Below are 13,576 nucleotides of genomic sequence, written 5' to 3' on the forward strand. Positions count from 1 at the left end.
TCTATGGGAGGGAGAAGAATTATGTAAAACTTGAAATTCTTAACTATTGATATTTTTTATTTATTTGGGGATTATTTTACTCCCATTCCCTATAATTTAGTTCAGAGGTGTGGAGTTATACTTTTTTGGTTGCTTGCTATTTTTCCTTGCATTTAAAAACAAAAGTCCACTATAAAATTTGTTATGGAAGTGGTAATATAAAACAAAGCATAATGAGCTAAGAATGAATAAGAGTTGGCACTTAATGTTTAAAATTTCCTTCTTCTGTTTTGACGTTGGAGTTCAGCATTATAAACTTAAGATGAATTATCTACTCCTAGTTCAGCTCTTAGTTTTCTCATCACAAACCACATAGGCTCAGACATACCTGAACAAATTCCCTTAGGTAGTACCACTGTCTGATAAAACTCAACCAAGTTTGCTACAGGGAGACCACTGGAACAAGAGGTGGATAGGAAGGAGAAGTGACTCCCCTCCCTTCCCTGCCCTACACAATGATAAATACCAGATGGCTCTTAGTACTTCCTTAATTTAACTGTTTTTGTCTACTCAGGAAATAGAAAGAACATTCTACTTCATGCAAAAGGTGCATCCAAATGAAAGAACCTATTTAAAGGAGCATGCTTTAAGCTTTATTCCAATAAATCATTTTGCTTGCAGCTGCAAAACTAATTGTTCTTAAAGTTAACAAGGATTATCACTTGTAATCCAGGTTTGCTATTTTAAAACCAGAAAAAAATTGAGGGGGTCAGGGAGCCTGTGTCCAAAAAATGATATTCTTTCTGTAATGGAGGAATTATACAAAAGGGATAAATTTAAATTTTTCTCTTTTTGTTTTAATTTTGGTAATTATGTACAATATAATATTAATCTTATTCTTCTTATTTTCCTAAGAGAATAATAATTAGATCTCTCATGCATGTTTCTCTTTTATTCCTCTACATATTCACTCATATTTCTAAGTTTCCTCTTCTGTCTCTATTCTGCCTTCAAAATTGCTTTTTTTTTTTTTTTTTTTTTTTTTTTGCACTCTTGTGGGTAAAACTGTAAATTTAAAGTAGAGGAGTAAAAAGACAAGGGGGAGTCTAAATAGTTTTACATAAAAGGGTTGTTCAGCATGTCTAATCCCAAAGCAGCTTATAATGTAAGCCTGTCTCTTAAAATATAATATCCAACGAAGCAGATCATAAAATTTACTTTTCAAACACTTTTTTTCCCCTTCAGAACAAATAACCTTGGTTCTATTATGTCTTTTTCCCAGTTCATCTTGCTTTATTATTTAAAATTCTCTTAATCATTCTTTAGTTGTTTGGTATTGAACTGCAGACAGAAAGCTGAAACAAGAGCTGGACCAATAGAAATAGGGAGATGATGAGAGCACCTCTCACACCTTTGTACAATGGAAAATCGCATTTACATTTCTGACTCTTGGAACATCATCAATGTCTCTATACCATATAATACTGCCCTGACTCTTCTTTCAAAGAGAATAGTAAATGAATTTATAATTATACAGCATGTTAGCTGTGATCTCTATTAGTATTGAACAATACTATGGGGTTTTGTGGTGGTCACTTTCCATATGCTAGTGCACTTAAGATTCAGAGTAAATCTGCCAGATTGATTTTTTTTTTTTTAAGAAAGGAAACTGGAATTCTGTGGCATGAGTAGCAGAGCTAAGGTTTCACATCTCATATTCTCTAACAAAGCTCCTAGTTTTTCCAATTTGCTTTAATAGGTGCTCAAAAAATACAAAAGGAAAACCAACATCCTGATAGTACCAAGTAAACAATTTAACATGAGACTAAACCCTATTTTTTTATTCCTTATTGAAATAGGAAATATTAATTCCCAGTATTTCAGGATACTTACTTCCAAACTTTCTTACCAGTGCTTTAGACCAAAAATTGTTAGAGGTATAAGCAGGAATAAATAAAAAGCTTTGAGAAAAAAGCATATTTCACTTGTGAGCTTAGACATTAAAGTTAATGCAATCTGAACAATAACCTTTGGAACTCCAGAGGGAAAGCAAGGAAGCAAGTCTTCATGCTCAGAGAAGAAATAAAGCTAGAGTACCATACATCGTGTTTTGCCAAAGGTCATTAGTTTCCCCTGAATTAAATTACATATACTACTATTGTTGTTCTCAATTTGGTTTTCTCTGTAATAGATAAAAAGTTTACCTGAAGACACAGGAGATTAATAAACTGTACTACTGGGTTTCTTATTGAAACAAAGCTAAATGAAGAGTTGCCAACTCTCTGGACAATGAAAGCTACCAAAGAACTCATCTTGATTAAAGGCATTTTAGGACATTTTTGGTTTTTAGATTAAGCTTATCAATACTGATTAAATTATCTGAACAACTGGTAAATTCTGTATTTCATTTTGACACAGTATTACATTCTAAGAAGCCAAACCATCAACACTTTGCTATTTCTTAAACTGGAGAATTTTTAGCCATATGAAGGGTGAATAAGACCCTTAAAGGGAACTGTGTGTCCTATGTTAGTACCGCAGGTGTCTACTTCACAGATGCTAACATTCAGTGGAAATGTTTTATATAATTATGTATTTAAAATACATAGCCTTTCATTGTGTATAACTTAGTTATTATAGAAATGAATTTTCACCCCATAAAATATTTGTAGAAATGTAGACTGGCAATTCAGACTTAGCTAGGAGATTGGCTGCATCATTTGATCCTCTAGAGGCCAAGGGTTGGGGAATATTTTTTTTTTTTTTTATTCCTCTCCAAAAAGTTGACCTTGAAAACATTTCTTTTGGGTAGGTAAATTTTACAGGTGCAAAAAAGATTTAGAGCCTGAGAAACAAGTTCTGAATGAGTGTGGATAAAAAATTTGGAAACTCCCAACATCTATCTGGTAGTAGAAAATTAAATATATTTTCCATTTCTTTTTCTTTTTCCATTCAAACCTCTAAGGCACAAGTGAAAAATCTTGTAGCTAGGGGCTGAATCTGGATACATAAACACTGCATATTACCACTCTGTATTATCTGTCTAGTCTCTTCATGAAATTAAAATATCCTCCTGGCCTGTGAAGGCCTCAGAACCTGAGATCCCTGCTTAAATCTGTCTCTTACATTTGATATGAGGATTCATTTACATAAAGGAATAAAGGAGGCAGCTATGACCTATTATCAATATTATTTAGACATTTAGTGCAATGCCTGGCATATACTCATTACTCACTAAATTGTAGCATAATGTCATTTAATATCTTTATGCATTTAGAAGGGCTATTTCATCTTATTCTAGTCCTCTGGTATAATGATTTGACATGCTCTCCTATTTTATCACTGTAGATAAGGTTATCTGGAAATGCTCCTATTTTGTCTTTATAATTTTACATACACTTTTCTTTCCGTTTTGCCAGATTGCCTACATCTATCTAGAATAATAACACTTAGGAAACAGAAGGTTACATCTTATTTTTTGTCAACATCCATTTGAGACAAAGTATCAGATTGAAGTGGGAAATACTTATTAAAATGCTTGGGTGTGGGGCTATCTTTTCCAATTATCTATGTCATTTAGAATTGCAGCATCTGTGTATGTATATTTATACATAAAGCTTAGCATAATATGCCAATTTAGATAAAAATGACAGTAAAAGTTTCATGGACATACGTTAAAACATTTTGCATCCTGCTAATACATGCATAGAGCAGTATACTGAGTCATCTAGGTGAAATACACCAATGTGTATGCAGCCAAAGAATTATTTAATGTTTTATTAACCTCAAAACCAGGTTTCTCATCTTTCTCTTAAGGAGCACAAGCCAGAAACAGTAGGGACAGAAAGTCTATGCAATTACTTCTCTCCCATGGGTTTTCACTGTCCTGGGTGAATACAAGTAGTCAATCAGGGGTGAATAGTATGTCTCATTTCTGTGGGACTTCATGGGAGGTACACCTAAGGCTGTTGCTTTTCAGTCCCATGGAAGAAAGATGCCCAAATAGATGCCCCCCAGGTGTCACCCAGTATGTGCCATGCCTTGTCAGTAATTCATTATGCTCTACTCTTCTTTATCTGCCTTATCAATAACAATATTTCCCTCTATGTCAATATTCTTCACTAACCAATTGAGTCTAAATAAAATTTGGGTTGCTTTAGTTTAAATATGAAATATATTTGTAACATCCCTTTCTTTTTATTTCTGTTTTCTAGGATTGACCATTAAAAATCCTACATGGAATTCTTTTCTCCCATCCTATGGCTCCTTTCCCATCTTGGTCCCACATCATTAAAGAATGTTTACATTTCATGTTTTATTTAAACAAGATTTTATTTAAATTACCTTGTCCAAAATGAGCTCCCTTGTGCACGCTTTGAACGCCTTGGTATCCCAAACTCCGGCAGATGACTTGTCCAACACGTAATTCCCATCGATCATCACAAACTGTGCCCCACTGACCATTGTGGAAGATCTCCACCCTGCCCTCATGAGGCCCACTACCGCCCACCAGCCGAACTGTCTTAGACTGAGCTGTGAAGTAAATAAATAAATAAACAATAGGATTAATTTTGTGCACTTTGTTTCATAATGCATTTTTCTTCTCAAAAAAAACATTTTAGCATGCTTTTTTTTTTTCAATAAGTTCCACTATTGGAATAAATATTAAACTTTCTAGCACCACCTATTGCTCAAGAGTTTAACTGCAAGCATCACATTGGTAAAAGATAAGCAAAATCCATTCTAACATTTTTATGTTCTATGTATGAGAACACTTCAATGATTATGTTCCTATGAGCTTAAAATCAATAGTTACAAGTTTCTTAAAGTTTTAAAATTTTTTCATACTATTTAAAAATGTATAACAAAACGATTCATTATTTTCCTGACACACACTTTTAACACACAATCTTGAACATACAATCCAGAGATTTTCAGTGGTACAGGATGTCAAGGAACAGATTATTTTATAATACCAGAAACAAAAACATAGCAAATTTCCTATCTTTTGCTAAGAGAAACAAGGTACAACTAGCAACAACATTCATTTAGAAATGGCAGGGGCATTCCTTCTTATTAGGTTTCTGGATTTTTTCCCCCCAAACTTGGGTGCTGGGTATGTGTATGTATGTGTGTCCTCTTGCATGCATTTGGATAAAAGTTAATGATATAATCAGAAAGTTCGTGGGTATTCTGAAAAATGACTAGAGCACTAAACTTTACAAAGAAATAAACTGTGTTCATAATTATAAGAGTAATTTTGTTTTGTAATATCTAACCAATCAAAGTTGCTATATGTCTGATGTTTTGAAAAATTTTGATCATACTCCAGAAAGATTCACATGAACATAAAATGTTTCTTTCCTACTTTAAAAAACAAATATATACATTTTTCAACCTAGGGGCAGATAAATAAAAGTATACAATTAATATAAAATGATTTATCTTGAGTAATGAAGTTTTTTAAATAACCTATGCTATTCCAGTGAGTATTTGTTTAAAAATTCATCTGTGAAGAATGCAATGAAATTCAGAAGGAAGATATTTTAAAAATGTAATTAATACTATATACAATTATTAATATTCTTAATAATCATAAAAAGTCAATGAATAAATACAGTTCTATTTATATCTTTTAAATATAAGCCTGAGGAACACTATATTATAAAAAGATCAAGAAGTAATTATCATAACAAAAATATCTGTCTAATGTGAAAATGGAGTTAGAGTATAATTTTTAGAGGTCAATTAATTGAATTCAGTAACATTTTCCCCTCAATTTGAAAAATTTGGTTGAACCAGTAACTCAATGACATGTAAGAAAAATTGAACATACCCCATAACAAAACTAACTGAGCCACTCAGAAATATAAAAAGGTGACCTGCTAATATATATTATTATAATTATTTTCTTGATTCTTCCAAATGTAATTCCGTGCTAAATACTGAATTAATATAATCATACCAAAGTGCATAAGTCATTCCTCACTCAATAAGCATAAGTTAAAAATATTTTTGAAATAGAAATAATTTGTAATTAAGGTATTTAAACTTTCAATTACTGAGTAAAATACCTGGGTGACCCAATCATTCACTATAATTGCCTAAGAAAATGAGAAAGAATAATCTAAAAATGAATTGTGTAAAGCTTTTCAAAATTAGAACCAACTTCTATTAACTTGTGTCATGTCCAAATGCTTATTTTTATGTGAGTCAAATATATCCAAGCCTAATGTATTTATCATATATGCTATGAAAAGCAGGAATATTCAAACATTATGTGAACTTGGCTGTCTCATTGCCCAAACTAGTGTATGTAGGCATTCTCAGTGTGCATTCTTTGCTTTTTACTTCTCAAAAAATATCATTAATGAGTCTTGCTTGTCCTGAAACAGTTGTTCTCAAACATTAATATGTAACAGAATCATAAATTGCTGGCTCCACAACCAGAATTTCTGATATAGTGGTCTTGAATGGGGCCTGATAATTATTACTTTTAACAAGTTTTCAGGTGATCCTGATGCTGTTGGTCCAGATATGACACTTTGAGAAATCCTAACTAGAAGATCACATTACATACTTTTAGATATTTAAGAGGGATGCATGTTATATCATAAATAGCTAACAATGCTTATAAAATAATTATAAAATAATTTAGTTTCATTTATTGCAAAGAGAATGACTGCTGCTTTCTCAAATCCTATCTATGCTCACAGGATTCTAAGAGGGAGCGAAGTCCTTCTATCAAATTATTTAGGGCCAAAATGATCAAATATGTTTATGCCTATCTGTCACCTGAAATATTTTTCAATTATAAATCAACTATTGACAGGTGATCATGCTTTGCTAATCCTTAGTTATCTCTGAACTAATAAAGAGGACTGAGGCAAGTCAAGACTCAGTGAAGAATTGACATCCCATACCATTGTGCTACTCTGTTTTGATGGAGAAAAGTTAGTTTTGTCATCAGTCTTAATCACAGCATTTCATATAATCTTAGTCACAGCATTTTATTCTGTTAGATTGCAGATCAGGTTTTCTTCTGATTTAACTAACTCATCATTATATGATATCTATACTTCCTTGGCATCAAGCTAATATATTTAGTCAAACAGATTTTTTCACACACACACACACACACACACACACGTATATATGTATATATGATGGCTGTCCTAATTCTCTTTTTAACTTTATTAATATAGACTTTTCCAGATTCAAATCAGATAAACACAGAAAAGCATTGAATATGTGCCTGCTGAATAATTTTCTGTATTAATTATAACATTTTAATTGGTGAAAAAATGAAAACAGAAACCAAAGTAACAAAAATGAAAAGGATAACAGAATTAAGGAAAATGTGATATCTTGTGGAACTGAGATATAGATCTCAGTTAGGTATCTGGAACTGATGAACCAAGACAAATCCGCTCAGAACTACCCAACTGTTATCCAGGTTTCTATCTGTAGGTTGCTCCAATCTAATCTTTTCTTGCAAGCTGTGTATCTTTGCTCTCCAGTTTGCATTGTGGAACTTCGCTAACAACCCTTAGTTTGTGTTATGTGGTGTCTTTCTTAGTGGTACTTCTAATGATCCAGGCATGCTGTCTAGGGCACTGTTTGGGACAGATGCCCACATTTGGACTAAATAGCTTGGGTCAAATATTTAAGGTCACCTGCAATAACATGGCTCTCCTGGAGTGAGGGTGGGGATTCATCCCTGTTAAAGGAAGAGTTTTAAGCAGACAAAATCTTAAGTCCATTCTGTAAAAGATATTTTAATAATCTTGGTATATTTGTGCAATATTAATAATATTAGATGTTTAGTGCTATAACTTTTTCGTATCTAAAACTGTAGAGTATATCTGTCATTACAAATTCAGGAGATTTTTAATTTCCCATTTAGCAATTATTCTTCTTAAAGAGGAGCTATGATTCAACTGTGATGAGCTTCTGCAGAAAGACAAGATCTGCCATATAGTTTTAGATATGAGATTAGTTAGGCTTTTTTATTTACAAACACGAATTTTACCTTATGGAGGGACTCTTCTGGACCAGTGAGCAACTATGGTCCACTAGCCAATTTCAACCTGCTTTTTGTTTTGCACATAAAGTTTTATTGGAATACAACCACACCTATAGGTTTACATATTGTCTATGGCTGTTTTCAGGTTACCAGAGCAGAGGTGAATAGTTGTGATAGAGACCATATAGAGTGCAATACAAATATTTGCTATCTGGAACCCTTTGAAAAGTTCTCCACCCCTACATTCTTGGTCTTTGTATGCCAGTTATGTAACTACTCACATTTTCTATATAAGTCTTACTCTGTTTGATTTCTTTCTTTACTTTTTGAGACAGGGCCTCAATAAGTTGATAAGGGCCTTGCTAAGTTGCTGAGCTGGCCTCAAAACTTGCAATCTTCCTGCCTCAGTCTCTAGCCACTGGGAATACAGGCATGTGCCAAGGTGCCCAGCTTAACTCTCCTTGATTTCTGAGGCTTTGGTCCCTGTCTGAAATACATTTTTCTTCTTTCCCTACTTCCCCTCTCATTTCTCCACCCTCAATATCAGGTATGGTAAAGCATCATTTTGGGGTTCCTATAGCACTACTGGTCTGTACAAAAGCATCAAGACCTTGTCTATTTTCCCCAATTGACTTAAGATCTTTATGGTTATCTCTTCAGCACCCAACAGTGTGTAGGTTGTCACTTAGTGGTCACTTAATGAAAAGTTATAGTATGTGTGAATGAGGGATGGTAAGCTCCTCTTGGTATGGATTTGTGGACTGCATTACCTGAGTGGATTATATTGGCAAGTACTTAAAGATGCAAGAATAGAAGAAACAGAATTTAGTGTTTTTCAAATCTCTAGGCGAAATATATTTCCTATGTGTAGAAACAGAGTAAACTGGAAGGAAAGATTGATTTAACTGACATGTAGACATGAGTCTGAAAGGCAAAACCTACATGGCTAGCTACTGAGAACCTGCCAGGCTTAAAGCACTTGGTAGGAAGGTCTGATTAGAAGCCTTACACATTCTAAAAACCTGATTTTTGTTAACTTGTAAAGAAGATCTATTGTGTAGAGACAGACTCATGCTAAACAGAATATTTGGACTAAATGTCAATTCAGTTTACAATGAGTGATGTAATTGCCTCAAAAACTTGAATATTTGAATCTGCATGACCAGGATAGTGTTTCCCCACGGGCAACTACATGCAAAGTCAAATCACAACCAGTGAATTATTAGCTTAACTAATTTATAAATTTACAATGAGACATATCAGTGAGGTTTTTGCCTCTGGGAATGGCCAATGTTTGCTTTTTGTATATGTTAATACATTCTGTCAGGTTAGGAGATTTGACATATCTCTGCTCTGATTCATTGTATGCTCATTTTGCAGTTTAACTTTCTAAAGGCAACCTCACTATTCTTATTTCTAGCTTTTTGTTTTTTGTTTTGCTTTGTTTTGGTACTAGGGATTGAACTCAGGGCCACTTGGCCACTGAGCCACATCCCCAGCCCTATTTTGTATTTTATTTAAAGACAAGGTCTCACTGAATTGCTTAGTGCCCCGCTTATGCTGAGGCCTGACTCATTATTTCTAGTTATTGAGGAACGAATAGATACTAACAATTTCTTCATACTTTCTAAAGTTCATATACAAAATAAAAAAGTATATAAAGAAGTTATTACACAGATAGTTAATTCATATTTCTATTACCATAAGACATCAAAAGAAAAACAGGTAACAGAGCTAGGTATACAAAAGAAGAAATAGCTTAGTAGTCTAATTTGAGGGAGAACTCTAAATATAATAAAAGTTAACAATTTCAGTAATTATTTTTTTATAAATTTTATTTTTTTAAAGCTGGAGATAAAACAGAAATGTATTAAATATTTCAGAACAGAGGAGTATAATTAATATTCTATAATTAATTATATAAATAAAGAGGTCTACTCCCAGCCCTCCTTTTCTGAATTTTGAGACAGGGTCTGGATAAATTGATGAGGTTGGCCTTAAACTGAAGATATTTCTACTTCAGCCTCCTAAGTAGCTATAATTACAGGCAAACAACTCCATGCCTGGGTTTAATGGATAGTTTTAGAGGAATTAAGCATAATTGTTAAAATGAGCATATTAGGTGATTATATTAAGATTAAAATTTTGATTATTCCCATTATGTGTAATTATAATGCACCAATGAAAGGGAAAAGTTAGAAAAATTTTAATTTGCAATAAAAAATTAATTATAATTATGTAAAAAAATTGCTACATAATAAGACTAAAAGGAAATTCTTAAGTATATGGACAGTATTATTGCATGTGGTGCAGAAATTGAATACATATCTTTTCTCTATTTTCTTAATTATATTTTTAAAATTATGACCAATTTAATAAAAATAATTAGTAGGCTAAATATTTGCTAATGTCTTTACTGTTATGACGCATTGATGATTTCATAATGCTGAAATTCACAAAATTGAGGGGAAAGAAACAAAGCTCAGAGGGAGATAAACAGTATTTTGTTATTTATGTAAAATAACTCATAATACCATGTATTGTTTATGTATACATACATGTAGTAAATTCATAGAAGTGTAAGTAAAAGAAAGCATGTAAACTCCAAGATAAAAGCTCACTCTGAAAATAAAGGGAGGTGGGCTTAGGGGAACTCGATGGTATTCATAACATATTTTTTATAAAATCCAGTATGTGGCCCAGAACAGTGGTGCATGCCTGTAATACCAGCAGCTAGGGAGACTGAAACAGGAAGATCACAAGTTCAAAGCCAGGCTCAGCAAAAGTGAGATGCTAAGCAACTCAGTGAGATCCTGTCTCTAAATAAAATATAATGTAGGGCTGGGGATGTGGCTCAGTGGTTGCCCCTGAGCTCAATACTTGGAACCCCCCCCAAAATAAAAAATATGTATAGTCAAATAGTAATTGTCAACACCTTAAAAATTAAGTTGTTTTATACATAACTATTTATTAGCTATTTGCTATAAATATTTTTTCTTCTTTACATTTTACATTATCTTATTTTACTTATAGAATCAAACAACAAATTCACAACAGTGTTAATGGTGTCATACCTGGGCCCTAAACACATTATCAAAGAGTTTTTTATATGTCTTTCCTTGAAAGATATTATGAACCTACCAATATTAATTTGATAGACAAAACTCTAATCTGCAAACAGAAGTCAGGGAGGATGTCACCTCTGGGGTCTTCTTCACATGTGACCACCACTGCTATTGAGTAGAAGTAAAAAACCAAAGTTAAAAATGATTTTGAGGAGTAGTTCAATTATAGATGGTCCCCAACGTGTAATGGTTTAACTTTATGATTTTTCAGCTTTACAAATGTGCAAAAGCAATGCATTTTCAGTATAAAAGAATCTTGAACTTTGAATTTTGGTCCTTTCATGGCCAGAGAAACACCATCCTTATACCCTCTTAAGGTGCTGGGCAGTTGTAGCAAACTGCAGCTCTCAATGAGCCCCATCGCCTCAAGGACTATTGAGACTATTGGACTGTGTTGGTAGGTCGTGCTTGGTAGTTTAGGTGTATTAAATGCATTTTTAACTTATGATGTTTTCTACTTATGGTGCACTTAAAACGATGTAATTTCATTGTAAATTCAGAAGCTTGTATAAGATTATTGTTATATTGTTCACCCCAGGGTCATGTTTCTTTCTTTTGTAGCACTTATTGGAATTATGTTTTAAGGTTAAAATTATTACAATAGTAGTTGTTATATTTGAATTCCAAATGTAATACAGAAATCATATATATATATATATATATATATATATATATATATATATATATATATGTATATATATGATTGCAGTTTGACTTGAAATTTTCACAATATAGCAAAATTCTTCCAGAACAGAAAATGATTATTTAAGACAATTACCTTTGTGAGGTATTTAGCTATGAAATGCACACCTAGATACCATTATTTTTCTCTAGAAAAATAATGCAACATATTTTGTGTCTTAGTTCAAAAGTCAAGGGATACAATAATTTTGGAGATCTCAGAGTAAAGAGAAGAAAACTATAAGGAGAAAATTTCAGTGGAGATAAAGTATATAAAGTTATTATGATTGCTGAGGAGAGACTGAGGTGAATGATCAGTGAGAAAAGATTGGTGTACCCACTAGCTGGGGAATTTCAAGTGCAGTTAAGATTCAACTTGAAGTTGTAGATACTTATGCATATGCTTTCCCATTATGCCCACATCTTGGTTAAATTCTCTTAGATTCCCAAGTAAAGCTAAGGCACTTCTTCAAATGAAGGCAGAGATGTGGTGCTCATTGCTGGAATGAGTTGGTGTGGAGAGGAGTTTCTGGCCAAAGATGCCTACATACATTAGTTTCATAGGGCTGCCATAGTCAATGATCACAAACCGTAGCTTGAAGGGAAGTTGTTCTCTCACAGTCTTGGAAGTCAGAAGCCTGAAACCAAGCAGTAAAAAAGGCTCTCTGTACACACACAATTCAACTGCTGAACAACTAAAATAAAGATTGAGAACTCATTGATTGAGAACTCAAGATAAAATTACACTAAACTCAGATGATATTGTGTAAGTCTAAATGATAAGAGTAAATTACAACAATAAATAAAAATGTGAAAGAAGACTTTCGTTTCCTATAATTAATTTGTCAATTCTTTTTAATTTGTCAATTTTAATTAAATCAATAGATAAAAGTTAGAATGATCTTTCTAAAAATGGAAAATATTTAAGATGAGAGAAGAACTTTGTGTTTGAAATTGTCAATTATAAAAACAATTGTATTTCGAGAAGTATATTGTTTATCCTTTGAAGGGTAGTGTTTATTTATTGGTATGTTTGCTGCCATTTTAGAGCAATCTTTTTATTACTTAATGTTTCATTTCTAAGTGATTCTTAATTTCTAGAATTACTCAGAGAACTTTAAAAATTTTATAAAGGGGAATAGTATAAACTATAATATAGACTATCCATTTGTGGATTGTTTAAAATTTTGCTCTTCGGTTAAAACTCTGGAACACAAAAATAATCAAATCATCTATTAAGATATGAAATTTAATATTTAGAAGGTTCTCAGCATAAAACAGCATAAATTATGTTGCCATGCTTTCTGATTTCTGAAAATCTATGTATCAGATACCATGAAAGTCCTTATAACCCTTCTTCTAAGGGCTTGAGACATTGGTAAGGAATTTAACCCCTTGAGCCCTGATTTGCTCATTTATAAAATAAATACAATAACACCTATCTCCTAGGTTTGAGGTTTCTAATATAACAATATATGAAAAATTTGTACTATAAACTGCAAAGTACTATATAAAAATAGTAATACTATTATGAATTACAATTTATTCTGAAAGTAATCTTAGGAGCCTATAAAGTTAAAAATTAGGGATGTGATATCTGGTACTATGAAGTAAAATATCCCAAATTGGCCCTTTAAAGTTTAGTCATTCTAATTATTGGCAGATCTGAAAGCTAGGGTAGGATTTTCTAATGTTTTATGGTAGAAAAATACCTTTCCAAAAAACAGAGCGTTTGGACCTTGACTTTGCATTGAAATAATTGAAA

At 32.5% G+C, this 13,576-nt stretch overlaps 1 protein-coding gene across 3 annotated transcripts in view; it reads right to left on the bottom strand.

Annotated features, from left to right (window-relative positions):
• Positions 1-13,576, bottom strand: part of Msr1 (macrophage scavenger receptor 1) — a 77,749-nt gene that overhangs the window by 8,464 nt on the left and 55,709 nt on the right. Inside the window, exons 10-11 of one of the 3 annotated variants that reach the window (XM_058573128.1) lie at positions 11,147-11,238; positions 4,324-4,512 (exon numbers count right to left, since the gene is read on the bottom strand). In XM_058573128.1, the coding sequence (XP_058429111.1) occupies positions 4,324-4,512; positions 11,147-11,238 (281 nt within the window). Of the gene's footprint in view, positions 1-4,323; positions 4,513-11,146; positions 11,239-12,420; positions 12,450-13,576 lie in introns of those variants that run through there. The other 2 variants (XM_046425962.2, XM_058573130.1) reach the window with 2 other exon arrangements.

The sequence above is a fragment of the Marmota monax genome, unplaced genomic scaffold, assembly GCF_021218885.2.
Source record: "Marmota monax isolate L192 unplaced genomic scaffold, Marmota_monax_Labrador192_F-V1.1 WCK01_AAM20220418_F8-fsc00197, whole genome shotgun sequence".
NCBI classification, from domain to species: domain Eukaryota; kingdom Metazoa; phylum Chordata; class Mammalia; order Rodentia; family Sciuridae; genus Marmota; species Marmota monax.